General features: G+C 39.3%; 1 protein-coding gene and 1 long non-coding RNA gene across 2 annotated transcripts; one reads left to right on the forward strand and one right to left on the reverse strand.

Moving 5' to 3' along the window:
* Positions 1-3199: 3199 nt before the first annotated feature.
* On the reverse strand, positions 3200-3907 carry LOC143712073 (uncharacterized). The gene is made up of 2 exons (XR_013194984.1): positions 3843-3907; positions 3200-3320 (listed from the first exon to the last, which is right to left on the reverse strand). It is a non-coding gene; the product is annotated as an uncharacterized LOC143712073 (long non-coding RNA).
* A 14343-nt stretch (positions 3908-18250) lies between these two features.
* Positions 18251-21120, forward strand: LOC143711479 (keratin, type I cytoskeletal 19-like). The gene is made up of 8 exons (XM_077202971.1): positions 18251-18830; positions 19009-19091; positions 19222-19378; positions 19462-19623; positions 19822-19947; positions 20413-20633; positions 20742-20755; positions 20864-21120. The coding sequence occupies exons 1-8, from the start codon at positions 18339-18341 to the stop codon at positions 20926-20928; spliced, it is 1320 nt and encodes a 439-aa protein (XP_077059086.1). The 5' UTR covers positions 18251-18338; the 3' UTR covers positions 20929-21120.
* Positions 21121-21763: the final 643 nt, after the last annotated feature.

Genomic DNA, 21763 nt, shown 5'->3' on the forward strand with positions numbered 1-21763 from the left:
TGGCGTTGTTTCAAAATGCTTTAAGACACATTAGCCTCGTGCAGAGGCCCTCTCTTCGGGCGCGGATCGTCACATCTTGTGCGCTTCCTGTCTGGGCCGTGATCACGCTGAAGCTGCACTCTCTTAGGGTGGCTGCCCAGAGTGCGATGAGATGGCACTCGCCACCCTGCGGACTCGACTGGCCATCTTCGCCGCCGATCTGCCCGGGCCACGCAAGAAGAAGCGCTACGGACAAAGCATGCCAGAGCGAGACAGATGCCTCACTCTTACCCAGAGAAACCCCCTCGCCGGTTCTGTTTATACAGACAGACCAGCGCCCCTCTCAACTAGCGGCCAGTCTCGTCTCTTTTGGGGGATCGGATGAGGAGGAAGAGAAGGATGACAGCCTTTCCCTTGCTCGCCGTTCTCTCAGCCAGCAAAGCCAGCGGTCTCCCAGCCCCGTCCAGCGGCTGATGTCCGTCACCGCTCTCGTTCAAGTGCAAATACAAAAGCAAAAGCAAATGCTTGGGCGTGACTTTGTCAGATTCAAAGAAATCTTTAAATACTTGCCCAGGACGGGGGAGGGGATAGGAAATTAATTTCCTATGAACAGGTGAGTATGTACATTGCCCTCTAGAACCTGAGCATCGACATTTTTTGTGCTCATTAAAGTCAAACATTTCCTGTCCTGGACCAACTGATCAAGGATTCATATCATAACATTTCTAATGAACTGAAAACTAAATGCGTATCTAAAATAAACACACCCAGTTGTAGGGAATAAAATGATAGAACTGGAGGGGCAATACAAATTTTGAGAGGCAAATTTTACACACCTTGTATTTAAATCTTTATGAGCACTTTGACAAGAATGACAAGAATAATAAGGATAATGCATAATTGTGCTCATTGTCGAGCTGACTAAACACCGTTCCTCTTAACACTAAAAAACAATATTTTTTTAACAAGGTTAATTTTTACACATATTTAGGCAGGCCATATTTAGGCACAAGTTCTTGAACCATCCTCAGATCGTATTATGACTATAATCTACAAGTTTTTTAGTTTTTTACACTGGCAGATATGGCATTCATCTTGAACTTACTGGCACCTCGTGGTGTGGATGTATCAAGTGAAACCATGTTTTTGGTTACCAATGCCAGATTTTATAGAATCAAGATTTTATTATCTTCATAAAATGACAAACTTTATGTAAAATCAGAAAGTATGTTTACACCCACAAGGATTTTATCTTGGAGCTTCCAGTGCAGAAGAAATTACAGACATAGAGCAGACATACAAATTAGACAATACAACACATTAATATTATTATTTTAATTTAAATATAATACAATACAGTAATAGAAATAAAGAAATATATAATAGATTTAAGAATGTACAGACTGTTATTTACAAGTGTAAAGTGTGTGTTTTATACAAAAAAAGGGCCAGTTATGACTCATGAGAGATAATGACCAGCTATTAGAGTATTAATTGTTCGGACTGTATATAGCTTGAAGGAAGAAGCTGTTTTGCTCACTGCTTTGTGGCACCGGCCGGAGCACAACAGTTCAAAGAGAAACATGTGGGGACCAAAGGGATTTTCTTAGTCCTTTTTTTCACTCTGGTGATCTATGGTGACTAAGACAGCATAAAGAGATAAGATATAGATGACTGTAAAGTTCTCTACACTTAAAAGAGTTGGAGTATCTTATGACATAACCTGTGCTAGACACTGTGATTTTGACATGTTTTGAAGAACATTTAAATTTTTCAAGCAACACTTTAACTTCAGGGTTATGGTCAGAAATACCCTCATTGATTTTGTAATGACATTGTTGGCTATTAAAAAGAAAAAAATGTCACCCTCATGTCATGCCAAACTTGTATGATTTTTTTTCTTCAACCAGAGGGGCACTGGCTACCTGATTTCATCATACAAAACTATGACTTCAGAAAGAAAAAATATATATTTAAAATTCCGCACCCTCAACACAAGCCAGCGCCAGCGGCGTGAGAGCCAGCTCGATTGGTCTTCGCCCGAGGAACCCACACGAAGCAGGCTGCTGCTCAGAGGGCGCTGACAGGCCCCTCAGCAGAGGCCCGCCCCTTTCTTTCCTGAGGTACACGACGAGCTAACAAAGTCCTGGAAAGCGCCGCATTCAGCTCATCTCAAACCCTCCACAGCTTCAACACTCTGGACTGTCGACGGGTTTGTATAGAAAAGATATGAGAAAATTCCCCCCCTCGAAGAGACAATGGCCGCGCACTAACCGTCTTAGCCTTGCCGTACTACTTCAGCTCTCGCTGGCCGAGCTTATGCCTCCGTTGGTCAAGCTGCTTCGGCGCTTCACACCATGGCTGTCCTCCAGGTTTTTCAGGCCAAACTTCTCTGCTCTATGGACGAGTCTGGACCTGACCCGAAAGCTTTCAGGGACCTGTGCAGTGCCACAGACCTGGCCCTGCGCGCCACTAAATCTACCGCCCAGGCGATTGGAAGAAACATGGTGAACTTGACGGTGCTAGAGCGACATCTCTGGTTGACATTAACGGAGATAAAGGATGCAGACAGAGCCGCCTTTCTGGACTCCCCTCTCTCCACCACTGCCAGTTCGGCCCAGCGGTAAGGGGTTTCATGGAGCATTTCGCCGAGGCACAGAAAGCTTCCTAGCCTGAATGACAGGAAGGAAAAGAGAGTGGTTGAGTCCCACTATGAAGTACGCACCCCTGCACAGAAGCACTGTTCCCGCAGTATCACAAACACAAAACAGCTGGGCGGCTGGGTCCCTATCACAAAGCAGCCCGTCCCCAGACTTTATTCAACCCCTAGCTATACGGGCCAAGGATTGGGAAGCCATCCCTGGACTATCAGAATGGGTGTTAATAAACATAATAAATAATAATAAATAATAAAATCGAGGCTACTCGCTACAGTTTGCTCGCAGACCCCCGCGCTTTCTAGCTGTGGTCGAGACATTAGTGAGAAGCTACTTGGCTCATGTCCTTCGCACCGAAGTGTCAAAACTGTTGGTGAAAGGTGCTGTAGAGCCAGTCCCTTTATCACTAAGCAAGTCGGGCTTTTACAATCGCTATTTCCTCGTTCCAAAGAAAGGTGGTAGTATTCGATAGTAGAGCTTCAAAAAGTGGACTGTATTAGGTAATAGCTCGGATCTAACTTCCTCAATGGGGTGTCGGTCAGAACACACTGTATTCAGATCAGTTCAATCCAAAAGGAGGTTTATTGTTCCAGTCTTAACTGTTCACAACACAGCAGTACACAGGATGTATTGCTTAACAGGGTGATTTGTAGGTGGATGTGTATGTATATAGGTGTGTGTGGTCTACAAAGGAAAGAAATAAAGATATATATTAACAATATGTCATGATTATCATCACACAGAAATAATTTCCATAAACATACATATCTCTCAAATAAAGAACTCTCAAGTTCAATGTTAGAATCAATAAAGGAAATAATATACAAGCAACACATAATTATTATTAAACAACACCGACACCCAGTGGCTATAAATAGAAAAACATCCGAAACCGAAACTAATCCTGAGGTAATCTAAATGAAAGGCACATAATCAGAAACATATCGCTCTCAAACTCGAAATAACAAGAGGCTAGTAATGCGATGGTCACACATACATACATATCAAACACTGGGTGCAATATAAACACTGTAAATTGCGATTAATGTCGAACATAATCAGCACATTCACGTGCGCTCGACAGCTATCGATAAATGGCTTCATCTCCGATCAATACACATCACTGATGAACGGATGACATTGTATCAAGACTTTACAGGTCCTTAACAACCATTATATCATATTCTTAGCAAACAATCAACTTACATTAGTTTATTGACGCACACTTTCACACACAGTCCAGCTCGCATCTTACACTCTCTCGGCTGCTAATGGCTGACTGGAAGTAGCGCATGCGCATATGCTGATGGCCTTTCTACAGGTAGCCTCAGGCTCATCTTGGGTCTCAGACACCTGAACAAAGTGCTTATGTTCAGAATGCTGACAACCAAACAAATCCTTGCACAGACTCGCCCAGCAGATTGGTTTTTCTCAGTGGATCTGAAAGATGCTTATTTCCACATTAAGATAACTCCCCATCACAGGCCATTCTTGAGATTCGCCTTCGAGGGGCAGGCTTATCAGTAGCAACACTTCAGCTTCAGGGCTATGCTCAGAAATACCGTCACTGATTTTGTAATGACATTGTTGGATATTAAAAAGAAAATTATGTCACCCTCATGTCATGCAAAAATTGTTTGATTGTTTTTCTTCTGTGGAAAAAAGGAGAAATGTTGGTACTGGGCACCTGATTACATCATACAAAACTTCAGAAATAAAGCTTCAAACTTCAGAAAAAAAAAAAAAAAAAAAAAAAAAATATATATATATATATATATATAAATATATAGGCCTATATATATATTATTAAAACTACACACGGCATTTTAAATGTAAAAATAAAATTCTACAACTTTTTCTGGTAAGATCTTATTAAAGAGGCTATATTATTTGCCTTATGTATTCTGGGGTCTAACAGGTTCCCTTTCGAAAGGTCTCCGACAACCCTGACAAACTTTGGCCTGCCCCTCGAAGATGCTTATTTTCACATTCAGATAACACCCCGTCACAGGCCATTCTTGAGATTCGCCTTCGAGGGGCAGGCTTATCAGTACACAATCCTACCATTCGGTCTATCCCTAGCACCCCGTACATTTACGAAGTGCATGGACTCAGCCCTCGCCCCCCTGAGACTACGGGGAGTGTGAGTGTTGAACTACCTTGACGATTGGCTGGTCATAGCCCAATTCGGAGGCGCAGTTAATAACTCACAGATCCTGGCTCCTCAGCCATGTAGAATGCCTAGGTCTTAGGATCAATGCTTCAAAAAACATACTGTCTTCCAGCCAGAGTATATCTTTTCTGGGGACAGTAATAAATTCTATACAGATGAGAGCGCAGCTTATGTAAGAGCGCGCGCTCACCATCCAACGTCTAGCGGCATTGTTCAGTGCAGGCGCTTGCATGCCTCTCAAGAGATTTCAGAGGATGTAAGGCCTCATGCCCTCAGCATCATTAGTACTCCAGTTGGGTCTACTGTATATGCATCCCCTCGAGCGCTGGTTAAAACCACGTCTACCGGCTCACGTGTGGCGATCTGGCCACTTACGCATCAAAGTGAACCACGGCTGTTGTGTCAGAGCCCTGGCTCCTTGGAAAGCAGGCAATTGGTATCAGTCCAATGCGAGTATGGGCGTGATTTCGAAGAGGAAAGTGATCTGAATAGATATTTCCAAGAGAGGTTGGGGGGCCCTATACGAGGGCAGGCCCATCTCCGGCCTTTGGTCGAGCCTGGAGAGGTGCTTACACATAAACTTTCTAGAGATAAAAATGGTCACTCTATCACTAAAAGCTTTCCTCTCATACATAAAAGGTCACCACGTCTTGGTCCGGTCGGACAACATGTCAGTGGTTTCCTATATAAAAAACCAGCCTTACGCAATACTCATTCTCTACTCTCAGGGAACCGAGGTTACGTTAGTCGACGAGATGTTTTCATGCTTGAATGTTCAAAAACACTATTTTTCACATATTTCGCATTGCTGCAGCACCTATATTTAATTTCCATTCTGTCAGTAACACTCTGTTTAGTTTAATGTTTCGGACTTTGTCATGCCCCTTAATACTGTTTCAGAGTATCTGGGACATCTACAACCTAATGCAACTCAACCAGGCCTCACCTTTTTTGTTTATGTCTAGGGTGGGAATTATTTAAATGAGGAATATTGTGATGTGCTTACTGATATAGAGAATAACTCCCTTTGGAGTGACTTTGTGCTTTGTAACTTTGCAGACCTTTTTATTGGTCAAACAGCAACATTACACACTAAAGAAAGTTGAAAATGTAAAAGAGCATAAGTCCTCTTTAACCAAGTCTTTCAGTGAGCTTACCAAGTAAAACCATTGTCTTGAACTACAACATGATATGTTTAAGAGAAAGGGGGGTTTCATTCATCAGCATTTCACATATTGGTTTGAGTAAAGAATGACAAAATAATTTTTAGGTGAACTATTCCGTTAAATACGTGTGAACAGAAAAAACGTGACACATTTCAGTGTGAACATGTCATAGACATTGATCATTGATCATAGACCAGTGTGAACTTGAGGTGTCGCAGTGATTCATTGTTGGTTTTAAGGTTGGTGCAACTTAATGGGAGTGCTTGGATTTAAAAAACGCTTCCTCAGTAAATTACGATCAAACAACTACTCAGACATGAATAATGAGAAACAAACAAGTGAATGGAACTGAAAATCGATCTCAAGTCTGAGGACAGAAAAAAGGTGCTTGTAATATAAATTCAGAATGTGTAAAATGTTTGTGAATCAGAGGCTCTGTGTTGCAGTGACCATGTATATAAGTGTTCTGATGCCATAAGGTGTTTAGCCACCAGGTGATGCTATGTGACAGTCATTTATTTTGTCTTTTGAAGCAGGTTAAATTGAACCATTGACAAAATATTTTCCATTGTTGTCAGTGTACATTGCCATCAATGAAGCAAGATGTTTTTTAGGTTCAGATGGTACGGTGGTTATGTGTCTACCAGATGGGGCAACTGTAACATGTTAAGCAGCAAAACATTGACCCATTGGGTCCAAATTGCTATAGTATCTTGACGGATCAAAAAAACATTTACATCAGCTGGTTTAATCGGCTTCTGGTGGCCAAGTTGGTTGCTGAAATATTGCAGGTTGTTGACCTGCTACAAGCTTACCATTTTGAAACACAATTACCACACTGTAAAAAATGATTTTGTGGTGAAGTAAATACTACTGAAAAAAAACAATGTAATTTACATGAAAAAGTTAGTTCAGGCAAGAATTAAAAAAACTAAGTAAATTCCATATCAGTACTTAATTCAAGCGAGTAGAAATGAAAGCGTAAATATCAACTTAATAAAATTAAGTTAAAATTACTTAACTTTTCTGATACTGGGTTTCCCATCATGCACTGGACCTTGAATAATTAATGAGGTTGATTTTTCACTGGTCTCCAGCTGTATTTACACTGTTTTATCATTGCTTTTGTTGTTAGGATTATAGTAACTTGCCATTTTGTGACATTTCGAGTAAATTTTCTGCTCAAAATGACACATTCAAACACAAAAATGATCCATCAAATGTTACCATCATTGTGTATTTTCTACCAAATATTGAGGTCTTTGCATTCACACGATGATTAACATCTTTCATGATGTAGTATAAATTACAGAAGTTCTAAGTAAAGCACATACTGGTATTTCAATATTATTGTTTGAGTGAAATGTTATGCAAAGGCAATTTCAATTAAATTGATATTACTCAACCTTTTACTAGCCAAGTTAAAATTTCTTATTTTCTTAGTTACTTTCACTTGACTAGGTCAAGTAAAGTTTACTTAATTCCATATTCCAAGTAAATTAAACTTAAATATTTCTAATTAAAGCTACTGATAAATATGTTTAGGTTTTTACTTGGCAAATCGTTGTAAATTTTAACATAGTTAACATGAACTAAGAATGAACAATTCTTCTTCAGCATTTATTAATCTTAGTTCAAATTTATTTAAACATTTACTAATGCACTGTGAACTATCATGAACAAACAATGAACAGCTGTATTTTTATTAATTAACAATGTTAACTAATGCACCTTATTGTAAAATCTAACCATTTTTTCTATATGTCTATTATGCAGCATTATTTATTTATTTTTATAATATTATTATTGTGTTATATTTCATTTGTATTGCTTAATTCCTATGTGTGTCTGCACGATGCCTGTACTTTCTTCTGCACTGGAAGCTTCTGTCACCAGGACAAATTACTTATTTGTTTCAACATACTGGACAATAAAGCTCTTTCTGATTCTCATTCAATTACTGCACATTCACATGGAACAGTCCTTACGAAGCATGTCCTGACTTTGCTGAGTTAGACGCGTTCCTGGGTCTACATATTTTGTTGATTCGGGAAAAACATTCCAGTCCGAGAATGTAACCTTATTCTAAACCTAATCCTACCCATAAATTATCCCTAAAACCAGTGGGAAATATTAGTGAAATCCATGGTGAATCACACTGATACTGCTAACCCTGTAATAAGCCAAAACTTGACATGAACTGTAAACTTGTCCCTTAAATCATTGGTTAATTGGAATTTTGTTCCAGGATCAACAAAGATGTTGATTCTGGAACAAGTTGTACTTGGTGAAATTAAGCACCCTTTTACAGGAATAAGGTCACAGTTACAATAACTTAGGACTAAAGATAATAATAAACTGCAATGTATGTAATGAAAAACGCCAAATACAGTGTTAAAGGGAGACAGGAAGGGCAGCTGATCGCCCTGATAAAATATTAAAATAATTGTTCAAATTGCACGATTAAGTGATTTATTTACAATTTAAGAAGTGTGGTTTGAGCTACTGTGGCAGCCATCTTAGATATGTTATCTTGTCTGCAGATTTGTCACTGGTATTATCGTCAGTGGTGTTACTGTTGCTGCTGGTTACACCAGTGACATGACGATAACACCAGTGACAATCAATAACACCACTAACGTTTTTCTCAACATAAGGTTTCATAAAAGCCTCAACAATAAATATTACTAATAAATTGATAAAAATTTGTTTGAAATAATCTTATGTTATGTCATTGGTTTTGCATGGTGTCACTGGTGTTACTGCATGGGATATTGGTGTTCTGGCATCAGAGTAGCCCAGTTTTATAGAATTTGGTTTTTGTAACTACCTAACTGTTGCTGCATTCATTAGTAAGCATTTTAAGGATATGCTCATTCAATTTTAATCATTCAACCTCAATTATTTCTAATGTTACAACAAAAAACACAATGGTAGAAATAGAAAAATGTCACACAATAGAACTTTACACATACCTGGTTAAAGCAAATTATTACTAATCAAGACAATTTCTTAATATTACATTAACTTTTTCGGTCTATGATTATGTATGCAAATTAAATAGTCAAATTACATTCTGGAAAGCCTGAATTGTCATCTAAAATCTAGGCAACACCAATGACAAAAAGGCAGCTCAGGCATTTCTTTATGTAATGTAGTATAAATATAAAAATACATTCAGCTGTCATTTAAGTTGATTTATAATGTTAAGAGGTTAACTATTATCTGACTATAAGTTTTGGTTTAAAAAAAGAATTACATTTTTTAAAAGTTGTCTGTTCAAAAAGCCACCATTTTCATAGAATGACCCAGTTATTGACTTCCATAGTAGAAAAAAAATGCTATGTATACTATCAACCGTCTGGTTACCAATTTTTCTTTTGTATTCAACAGAAGAAAGAAACTCATACAGGTTTGGAACAACTTGAGGGAACAAAAATTTAAAATTTTGGATATCCTTTTAATAACTGCTGCCAAAACAGATAGACACAAGTCAACTGTCTGTCCCCCAGGGACATTCTAGTTTGTCAGCCAATAGTACATATCTATAAAAAGTCTTTCTAAAAAAAAAAACTAAAAAAAGACCGTACAGATATACTCAAAGCACATGCATTATGGAGCTGCCAGCTAGAGAACAAGACCTTCCTTTGTCTTTTCATGTCACACTCTCATCATTAGTCACACCTTTAACAACAGGTGAAAACATGGTTGTAGGGAAAAGTCATCAGGTGTTTGACATCGTGAGAAAAGTACATAGTACTGTCTGCATGCCAGACTTCCCTGATGAAATTTGACTTACGATAGAAACCTGTAAAGCCAGGAATGTGATAAATCCTAAACGAAACAATAGGAGGGTGCAAATAGGACACAGATAGATCGAGGGACATCAGGAGGTACACACCTAGAAAAACATCCACTAGCAAATGTTTACACTTTACCTTGTTGTCATGGCATTAGTGCACGAATGGGAGATGATTATGGACAAGTTTAAGCCACGGACAACATGGGTGTTAACATTCACTTTGACTGTTACACATGACTGTTATTCATTCAGGTGATGCTCGCACAAGTTATGAGGGTGTTACACAGTGAGGTGATGGAGGGAGGTATCTGAAAATTTACACTGTAAAGCAATGTATGATGTGCCAGTGGGTAAGTTGAGTCACCCCAATTATCTCAGGAGTTGTGCAAATTTCTTTTTTTTTTTAAGATTTCCAATCATATGGCTTTCTGTGATTGGAAGTGGCATACATGACAATGTTCCTATAGTAGGTTTATGTGCCAGATCATTTTGCATGTCAAAGTGATTTGTCAGTATAGCACAAATTACCCTTTATGTCAATTCAACTTTATCTGGAGAAAAAAATATATTCAACACACAAAATTATGTACACAATTTAGCAAAAGTAGCAACTTACCTCTACATTACAAGTAACGCAAGTTACATAATCAGATTACTTTTTTCAAGTAACTAGTAAAGTAACACCTTACTTTTAAATTTACAACAGAATATCTGAGATACTTTTTTAGATATGCAACACAAGTTACTATGTTTTTTTTCTCTAATTTTTAACTCTGTTTTTCCATCTGTTTTTCCATACTAGCAACTCTGTCCCCATGTTGAGAGAAATCGTGAGTAAGTGCAGAGGAGTTGTGTGCGCTATGAAAGTTATTCTAGTTCTAGACTAAAAGTGAGCAAGCTAGACATGTGCCTTATAAGGTAAAACGATAGTCGATAGCCTATATCATGATAATGACCATGCATATTTTTATTGTGGGCACCTCAAAATACCGTGAATAATGATTTATAATGAATTGTTCCGTTTTTTTAATGCATTTTAAGAATACTTTCCCCATCAACTGGTTAAAGCTACAATATGTGTTTCTCCACTAGGGGTCGCTAACCTCTTACAATAGCAAAAGAGTAGGTTGATGGCATAAACGGAATTATGGAACTTGTCATCATGCTGATGGATTTAATGTTTATGGATGAGTGAATACATTGATGTTTTTAACATGACTGCGGTTGAAGCAGGTCGCGATTACTAATGAGAGACAGAAATCAGCGCCACATGCGAGTCCCGTGGATATAAAGGAATAAGGACATTTCATTCTACCAAACTGCCCGCAAGTGCTGAATTAATACTCACACAGGTCAGTTTACTAAACGAATGAACTTGTGAGGTAACGCAGTGCTGTTTCACTTGGTCTACACTATCACACTAAAGTGCATTTGAGTGTGTTGAAAGTTTAATGTTATTCTATGTGTTCGTTTATTGGCTGTATGAGACAAGCAGTGAGCTAGATCAACATTAGAATAACATACTGATCATATTCTAACATTTCATCATGTTGAGCTATATAACATTGATTAGTTTTATGTAGGTAAATTTTCTCACCTAAAGTACATGCAAGAGTGGCGTCTCTGTCAAGTCGAAGTTTGTCACGGACGTGGAGCTCTCGGCATCTCGAAAACGCCACGCTGATGTTGATCCTCGTTTTAGTTCTCCTTTTCTCCCAAAGTCTGCTTGCCATGGTCCATAATGTTTGAACGAAACAACAACAGCGCGAGCGTGCCGCTAGAAGTTACGCAGTTGTCCACGTCTGTCACCGTGGTTACTATGGCAGTACGAGCGGAAACCAGGGATAACGCGGATATTACGTCATTGACAGGCGACAAGTGAACATGGACGAGCCATTATTTAAAATTGGAATTTCTCTGAAATTAAAAATCTTTGGGAACTTTTGGCATATTGTAAGTACACAACTGCAGGAAATATATCACTGTGCAAGTGATTTTTGAATTTTTATTACAAAAATCTTACATATTGTAGCTTTGAAATGCTGTATGCTGCGTCAAAGAGGCATGCGCACTCTGATGCAAACAAGCCCAACGCGCATGAGCAACGCATGGCGGAACGAGTGAAGGACACGTGAAATTCACATTCACTCTATGCCAGCAGATAGCGCTGATGGAACGGCAGAAATGCAGGCATTACCCTGTAAATGTAAATAAAGCAGCTACTTTCTGTATCTGAACAGTATTTAAACGTTTTAAACGTTCAGATTTTTGTATTAGCAATGGTGTTCATCACAGCACTAAATACTTGATACTTAAAGACTTAATAGGATATTTATTTTCACATTTTTTACATTTTAATCTGGACTACAACCCTATATTGTTTGAAAATTTTCTGATTCTTTATTGTTAGGTCACACTTTAGGTGAAGTAAACATCAGAGATGCTTTTCCACAAGCTGTAGGAACTACCCTCTGGAGGAAGTAGTGCACCGATTTTGCTACGAACCCCTGCGGCAGCCGACATCAATGGGATAGCTGGTTGCATGCCACCTCTTTAAAACAGCTTCGTCGATCAGGTCTTGGTTCTTGGCTTTTTTCAGGGATGTGGCTAGTCTCTCTTCCCAGGGCAACTATGATGATTTTCGTGCTCCTGGATAGCAGGACCATATCTGATCGGAGGGAGGTCACTGCCACGTCCTTTGGGAAGACAAGCTTCCTCTTCAGGTCCACTCTCAACTCCCAGTTGGATGCTCGTTGCAAGGTGGGTTCTTGGCCTCTGTGCTGGTCTTATGAGCCTTGTCTCCTTCCCTCACAAAGGTTATGGCTTCGGGCGGATGGGCCTGCTTGTTGTTGGCTTTGACTCGCTGCTATTCCACCCACTTGTCATTTTCCGTGAGGTCCTTGTCTTGCCTCCATATGTTCCGCCCTTCTGCCAATGCCTTTGGACAACCAGTCAGGATGTGGTTCTGTGTATACCACATTGGTTGCAAGATGGGTCTTCCTCTCTGCCCTAGTTCTTTTTGTTTCTTGGTGGTGGCAGCAGGCCAGTCACCGAGCGCAGGAGAAAGCTCAACTTCCCTTGGTCGGTCTGCCACAGTTCTTTCCATGTCAGCGGTCGCTCCTGTGCCTGGTCCCACTGTGGTCCCACTCCATCGACCCTGAGAGGCAAGTCCGATCGCTACCACGAGGCCTCTTCTGGCTCTGGCATCAGCCCTGCTCCACCTCTTCTCACTGTAGTGTCCAATGCCCAGGCGTCCCTGGCATACCCAGTCCACAATTTCCTGGTGTTTCCAGTGGGATTCTGCTTCCATCACAGCTTGCCGGGTCTTCTACTTTCTGCCGCATTTGATTGTCTTGCTTGCGTGTCTAACTTTTCTGAAAGGAGTGTTCTGGCTGCCATTGCCTTGTTGGCTTTAAACTCCTCGACCACCGATGAGACTGGCAAGGGAAGCCTTGAGGTCTTTCTGTACAGGTTGATTGTATTGAATGATGGGGGACTCCCAGCCATTTCTGCAAGAACTTGCTGACAATAACAATCACTAAATAAATAACCAATTGTGGCGAGGGGGGCGTGGTTTAGCGAGGTCTGTATGGGAGAGAGAGGAAGGAGCCGAGTGGTAAGTAAGTAGGTCAAGTGCAAATGACGAACACCTGTATCTGATCGCAGTAATTGACATGGAGAGACCACATAAAAGCCGGCTGGAACGAGAGAGACTGACTGAGGACTCGCATGTAACGCCAGAGAACCTGTGCTGTGCCGTCTGTTTATTGTTATTTAACCTGTTGTGTGCTGTGTCACCAGAGCGGCACGGTGAAAGCGTGTTGAGTGCGCCTTTTTGTTTTTTGTTCTTTTGTTTCTACTATAATAAAAGCGAGTCCGAGTCATGCCGACCCTTGTCTTCTTCCTTCCTAAACCCTGAACCTAATCACACCAAGTAAATAAATTTGCAATAAGGCTCCATTATTTAACTTTAATTCATTAGTTAACATAAACTGACAATGAAAAATACTTCTAAAGCATTTATTAATCTTAGTTAATTTCAACATTTAATAACAAATTCTTTAAATCAAAAGCTGTAACTGTATTATTTAATGGACCTGAGCTAACATGAACTAACAGTCGTATTTATTAAACTAACGTTAGAATGAAGTTCTGTAACAAATGTAGCTATTGCTCATTATTAATGTGTTAAAGGGATAGTTTACACAAAAATGAAAATTAGCCCATTATTTACTCACCCTCAAGTCATCCTAGTTGTATATGACATTCTTTTTTCAGACTAATACAATCAGAGTTATATCAAAAAACTCTTCCAAGCTTTATAATGGCAGTGAATGGCCGTATATTTTTTTAAGTCAATCAAAGTTCATCTATCCATGATAAAAGTGCTCCACACAGCTCTGGGGGGGCTTATAAAGGCCATATCCAGAATGGTAGCACTTCTGAAAGGTTTGTTTGAGCTGCGCTCCTACTGTACACAGGTTCGAATTTTCATTTCCTTCAGTTCACTTGTGGTGCGAAAAGTCTTTTATATTTGCCTTTTTTTTAATGATACACTGACGTTCCAGTGATGAAGCAGCCTTAAAAAGCTGAGGTTACAGAAATGAGGGAGGAACACATCATATTTCCTGCCATTCATTGGTGCCTTATGTTGTTGATTGTTCAGGCCAGTAATAGATCTTTTGTATCTTTTTCCTTTTCCAAAAATATCCATAGAGGTAAGTGAGAATTTCGTTGTGTTTGGAATAAAAATAAGAAAAAATAAACGTTCTGCCCCAAGCATGTTTTTGAAATTCTTCTAAGGTGCTGAGGTACTGAATAAACGGATTTGAACACGAAAAAAGAACAATCCAGGAGACCAAAAAATATCAAGCTGACAGCATAAGAGATTAATCAGAGTTTGAGCAAACTTATAACAATAAAAATGCAATGTTCTCATGAGCCACCTGAAAAAAACTAAGCCATATACACATAGTAGGCATACTGTAAAACCTACTTCTGTATATATATATATATATATATATATATATATATATATATAACTATTATTAAAAGGGATTTAGGGCTTTTCTGTTTAAAACTTACCTACCCATTAAACAGGGGCATTTAATTCCCCCAAGGAGGCGAGGGAGTGCCAACAGAAAAACAAATTATATTCATTAAACATGTTTTTGTCTTACCCTGACTCACCATAGCCTATTATAAGTGTTTATATTTTAGACCTTGCGGGATGATTTTTGTGGGAAATTATGCATACGTCACTTACCCATGCGTGTCTCATCATATTCATGCATGTATGTATGGTGCGGGAGTGGAACAGGTTAGTTGTCATACCGAGCAAGAAAGTTGACGTGGAGCACGCTAAATCTCGGATCTACGGGGAATCACCCGTTTAAAAAAAAAAGTAAAACAGAGAGTCTACTGGCAAAAAGAGAATGTGACAGATCTCGTAATAAAATGAGAATTGTGCATGGCTTTTCAGAGATTTAATGTTAATCAGTCAAAAAGATAAAATAACTCACTGCTTTTGACTGAATAACTTTTGTAGCTTTAATAAGGATTAATTTATACTTCATTCAATTTCAGTATTTCTTAACTGAATAGCTAATTAATGTTAGACCATAGGCCTACCTGAAAAATGTAAAACTTTATATTAGTTAGGCTAGTAGTTTTTGTTGTGGTATACGTGTTTGCATACACACATAAGTTACTCACATTTAGTAAAGGAGACACAACACTCTACCTGACACCCATTTCATGACCTATCTGTTGGCACTTATCTAGATTAGATCACCATGACATCAACTATTAATCATAGCTCAACATATTAAACTAGACTAACTAGACTAGATGAAGCTAGAATAGTGACATTAAGAGTGTTTTACTGTATCTACATCAGGCCATTTCTCCAATGCAGAGCATCCATTTTTATTTGCATTTATGGTATACAGGTAGACCTAATAAACTTGTGCTACTTGAATTTTGTGTATATTTCCTTTTTCTTCCTTTTTGTAAATTAAAGAATATTATTTAAAAAGCCCTTTGATGACATTACAGTACATTTGAAATTTGTCCTGAATAAGCACCCTAATTCACTATGTTGTAAACTATTACAGGTGAATAAAACAATAATATAGCTTAATGGAGAATATTAAATAGTCAAGGTTACAATAATTGTCTGTCCCTTGTGGCAGCAGGCCAGCACTGAGTCAAAGCTGGTGCTCGTCTGGACAGAACAGCCAATTTCATCCATCTTTATGAGTAATAACAGTTATCAACTCTCCCATGAGCTCTTTGAGGACAGCTCACTCAACAGAGAGAGAGGTGGGGTGGAGATCTGTTTGTTTATACAGTGAGTCATAAATGAGAGTCAACCAGACTAAAGCCCTCACAACAGAGACAGACTTGAGCACAAAAAGAAGAACAGATCAAGCAGATCTAAAGTCAGGTAGATACATGCTAGTGGGGATAGCTCCATATATATATATATATATATATATATAGACAGAATATTGCATTATTAAATATATATATATATATATATATATATATATATATATATATATATATATATATATATATTAAATAATGCAATATTCTGTGTTTTAAACAACATTATGAAATACTTGATTCTGATGACTGTGTTATTTCTGTATAATGACCCTGGAACTGAATAATTCTCAAAGCTAATTTACTGCTAGTTGTATGTCTCTTGTATCACTCTGCAGTCATTTTCTAATAATAATTTTTTTTAGTTTTTTCCGTGTCAATTTATATATATTTTCCCTTTGGTTTCCATAATACACCCCCCCCCACACACACACACACACCACTCCCCAATTCTCTATTGTTGATCATGAGGTAACCAAGTTGATGCAAAGTTCCAGATGTGACCTGTTATGAGGGTAATGGTGAAATTGTCAGATGATGTCACATCCCCCCCAGGGAGCACACAATGAAAGCAAATCTTCTGCAAGCATCAACCGACACAAAACACATGCTTAAAATCTTACAAATGTCACCACCCTTAACATCAAGTGCATGTTTAAAAAAGCTGCTAAACTACAAATCTTAAAACAAGCACACAATGTAATTTTGCACTCAAATCTCTCTCCTGACCTGTAACCTGTAATGAAAACACTCCATTCATTTACCGGTGCTTGCTTACACAAACATAGCAATAAACAAAAATAAAGTAAAAACAATTGGAACACCCTAGCAACTGGATAGCAGCACCCTGTCAACTAACACAACATCATATAACTTTGTCGTTAAGAACACTGTATTGTCAAATAGCTTGAGCTTGTCCTTGCTCATATAAACAGTTCATTTTTTTAATGGATGTATTAATTTCTGGGTGTATTCATATTTAAAAATTCCAATGGTCTTTTTTCAATAGTCCACTTTATACCTTCTACTAACTAGAAGTAACTTTGCAACTACAAGACGAGTAACTCTCATATAGAGTATTTGTTAAAGTACATTTTGATATTTAGATTTTTTTTCATACATTAGGAGAATTAAATTTGTTAAAAAACTTGTTTTGCATTTTAATTTTATTGTAACTCAAAAAATCGAACTGTTATACAGCTTAATAATATTTGAAAAATATCTTTTGTCCACAAAATCAAAGTCATCCAGTACAACAGACAATGTAATGTGGTGTGACAAACATGCAGAAAAAAATTAATGAAAGCAACATGAATAAAAAGAGTATATTTAACTTGGCACATGCGTGTAAAACATTTTTTTTTTAATCATGGACACTCTTATTTGTCACTGACCCATGAGTCTTTATGAGCAAACAGGACCCACCACAAGTGTCCGCTTGGTTTCAAATTATGACTTTCCTTCTCACAGATGCAGCCTGCAACAAACATTTGAGCTCTGTAACTCTGATGTTTGATTGCTTCCAGGCTTATATTTACTGCTTGATCAAAAATAGATACTGAATTTAAAACTACTTGGTATCCTCACATTACTGGTTAAGTGTATTTGTTCTATTTCAAGCGACAGAGAAAGGAAAACTTGCCCAAATCACTTGCACAGACACACACACACACACACACACACACACACACACACGCACGCACGCACGCACGCACGCACGCACGCACACACACACACACACACACACAAAAACACACACACACACACACGTCTATGTGTGTGTGTGTGTGTGTGTGTGTGTGTGTGTGTGTGTGTGTGTGTGTGTGTGTGTGTGTGTGTGTGTCAAAGTACTCATAACCTCATTGCACTCCCTTCATTGAAATCTCAAGGGTGAGAACATTGCAGTAGTTCATACAGACACAGAGACATTCCTTTGCAGTTTCCTCACTAGGGTGGAAACTGAACTCTGGTCCTCGAGTCTCAACATAGCTGGAGGTTGCAGAGGGGTCTGGCACACACCCTCCTTCCCCCCTCCCGTCCTCAAAGAGCAGGACCCGCCCTCGAGCTCCATCTCTATAAGAGGACCGCGCTCAGCTCAAAGGCACCAATCCTCTTCGGGATAACTTTAGCAGTTTCCTGCAGTGTCCTTCTCATCTCTGCATCCATTCACCATGTCGATCTCTTACCACACGACATCCTCCAAAGGTCCCAAGACTGTGACCTCAAAGTCCATAATCACCAAGACTCGGAGCAGTTCATCAGCCTTTCCACATAAAGCCTTCAGCGTGCATGGAGGTGGTTATGGTGGAAGCACCCGCATCTCTTCCTCCAGAATTGGAGGCGGTGGAGGATACAGTCTTGGTGGAGGATTCGGCGGAGGATACGGTGGAGGATATGGTGGAGGATATGGTGGAGGATATGGTGGAGGGTTCAGCTCTGGACACATGGTTGCAGGGGACTGTGACTACATGCAGGTGAATGAGAAGGCCACCATGCAGAACCTGAACGACCGTCTGGCATCCTACCTGGAGAAGGTGCGCTCCCTGGAGGCTGCCAATGCCACTCTGGAGAGGCAGATCCGCGAGTACTATGAGAAGAAGGGGCCCATCGCACAGAGGGACTACAGCGCCTACTGGAACACCATCAAGGACCTTAAGGACAAGGTACAATGATATCTAAATGAATGACACATAATAGCAAATTCTAGTGTACTGACATTTTTTTGCAGCTGAAAAGCAGACTGCAGATAATCACTTCAGATTCTGATGATCTACTGCTGATGATGCTCCAGATTTATACGTTCTAATGTATTAAATTTTCTATCAATATTCTACCTTTCAGATTAAAAATGCTACCACCCACAACGCCAACATCCTCCTGCAGATCGACAACTCCAAACTGGCTGCTGATGACTTCAGGATAAAGTAAATTCTCTCAAATAATAGTTTCTCCGTTACTATAGTTTGGTAGCTTTATCATCTTAAAAGAGCATATTGGTCATGTTTAAATCATGATTGGTGAGTTTATTCCCATTTCTGCCTCTCCACCAATCAGATTTGAGCACGAGTTAGTAATGCGGCAGTCTGTGGAGGCTGACATCGCCAACCTGCGTCGCTTGCTGGACCAGACGACCCTGACAAAGGCCGACCTGGAGATGCAGATCGAGACTCTGCAGGATGAGCTGGCGTTTATGAAGAAGAACCACCAGGAGGTTTGTAGTAGCTTGTGTGTAGTTGTTATCAGAACTTGTGAATTCATTCAGTGAACTCATGCTTGAGCCTTGTGGGTTTACAGGACTTGGCTGCACTGAGGTCTCAGTTGACAGGCACAGTGAATGTAGAGGTTGATGCTGCTCCTCAGCAAGACCTGAACAGGGTTCTGGATGAGATTCGTTCTCATTATGAGACCATCATACAGAAACACCGCAGGGAACAGGAAGATTGGTTTAAAAACCAGGTAAGACCTTTTCTGTCTCTTAAAATTCTTTGGCTGTGAATTCTACCATTATACATACTGAAAAACTGACTTTACTGAAGAATAAACCACATATTCCAGCTGGTGTCTTTTAGCAGTGGTACTGTGGTAAAACCATATATCTTAGATTACTATATTCAGTACTTGAATTCATATTGTGTGTTTCTGTCTTTCTTTTAGACGGCAGGATTGACCAAAGTGGTGACCCAGAGCACAGAAATCATACAAACAACCAAGACACAGATCACAGATCTGCGACGCACTTTGCAGGGTCTGGAGATCGAGTTACAGTCTCAACTCAGCATGGTGAGAAACAAGTAGAATGCAGGAACTGTAGGGTGGAGAGAGAGAGGGAGATTTCATTATCTAAACCAAAGGCAGGAACATTTTACGTAAGAGGTTAGGGAAGCAGGCCAAGAAGAGGACACAGAAAGGGAGGCAAATGTGGATGAAAAACAGGGAAAGGAGGGTGAGTGTGTCAGATATGTCAAGAATGTTTTAGTTGAAGTCCTCCAAATCTCAGATAGTAAGTGAGGTAAAATGAAAGGAATGAGAAGAAGCCATTATAATCTCTGGAAATCTGAAGGGTCCATTTGTGGACTTGCACATTGGTGTTTTTCTGATACCAAGCATGTGTAAAAAGGCATAGTTTACCCACAAATTCTGTCATAATTTACTCTCCCTCATTTTGCTCCAACCCTTTTGACTTTCTTTCACAGAACACAAAAATACACAGTGACTTATTTTTGCTTGTTCTCATTACTCAAACAGAAAGCGGCACTGGAGAACTCACTGGCAGACACAGAGAACAGGTACAGCTCTATGCTAGCAGGCTACCAGAATCAAATCAACATGTTGGAGGCCGAGCTGAGTCAAATGCGGACTAGCATTGAGCAACAGGGACGAGACTACATCATGTTGCTGGACATCAAGAGCCGTCTGGAGCAGGAGATCGCCACCTACAGAAGCCTCCTGGAAAATCAGGATATTAAGTAAGGTCATTTCCTTGATATAATTGTGTGTCGAAATCTGTGGATCATGTTACGTAATCTTGCTCTGGAATTGCTTCACTAATGCATCTTTTCTTTTCTAATTCTCAGGACTCAAATACCAGGTAAGTGAAATCTCTCTTTGCATATTTTGGTGGGATGGTCAGTTTCAAGTATACTGCAGTGAATGCCGTACATCATGCATTACTGACTCTCTTTCTCGCGGCCTTCAGGTGGGACTATCACCGTCACCACAGGTGGAACAACTATCAAGCAGACTCAGCATACCTTCAACTAAATGCAGAGCACACTGCTTTATGAGACACCATCTGGACACACACGTACATTTGGTTTTGAATGTGTTTTGAAAGTATCATTGAGAACAAGGAAACCTGTGTTACTGAAAGAAAAATGGATGATACTCATATTTGTATTTTTGTGTGTGATGAAACCCGTCTCTGAAAATAAAGATGCATGCTGTCATGAATAACTTTTTACTTCATTTTTTTTCTTGTCTATTTTACATATAAGATGAGTCAAATACTCATCAAAACAAAATTAGTCTGATTACATCGTATTTATGTACCACATTTCATAATAATATGTTTACTGACAATCACTAGAAAAGAGTCTCTGAGAGAAATGAACTGGGTCTCAGTCTTCCCGGTTGTTACTCATGGGTTCCTTCCACAGCAGGCTTGAAACAATATTGTTTAAGTTGCCTGGCAACAGATCCATCACTGAAGGTCAAAAAAAGCTGGCTGGCCATTGACTTCCTCTTTATCTGCAAAAACCTTCGACCCCTCATAAACAATTGCAATTGTGTTAACTGGATGAAAGAAAACGAGGAATATGCACAAAACATATATTATGCAGAAAGAGATTAAAACCAGAGACCTTTATGTAGCCCATGTTTAATACACATTTATTGGATAAATGAAAATGCTATTTGGAATGCACTGCATTGGCTTTATTTGGCTACGATTAACCACAAATACTTACATTTATGTGATATGCAGGATGTGACAAGTCATTTAATGACCTGTAATCTTCATAAAGAGAGAGACAAGAACAAAAGAGTCAGTGAAATGTAGAGAGAGTACAAAACTAACTTTTGGAACTATGTCTATACT

The sequence above is a fragment of the Siphateles boraxobius genome, unplaced genomic scaffold, assembly GCF_051911475.1.
Source record: "Siphateles boraxobius isolate OS27281-9 unplaced genomic scaffold, OSU_SipBor_1 5, whole genome shotgun sequence".
Lineage (NCBI taxonomy): Eukaryota > Metazoa > Chordata > Actinopteri > Cypriniformes > Leuciscidae > Siphateles > Siphateles boraxobius.

Excerpts from the sequence above, each read along its gene's own strand:
- LOC143711479 (XM_077202971.1), top strand. The coding sequence starts at position 18,339 with ATGTCGATCTCTTACCACACGACATCCTCCAAAGGTCCCAAGACTGTG. Across the intron at positions 18,831-19,008 it reads TCAAGGACCTTAAGGACAAG|ATTAAAAATGCTACCACCCA; the intron begins GTACAATGATAT and ends TCTACCTTTCAG. Across the intron at positions 19,624-19,821 it reads AAGATTGGTTTAAAAACCAG|ACGGCAGGATTGACCAAAGT; the intron begins GTAAGACCTTTT and ends TCTTTCTTTTAG.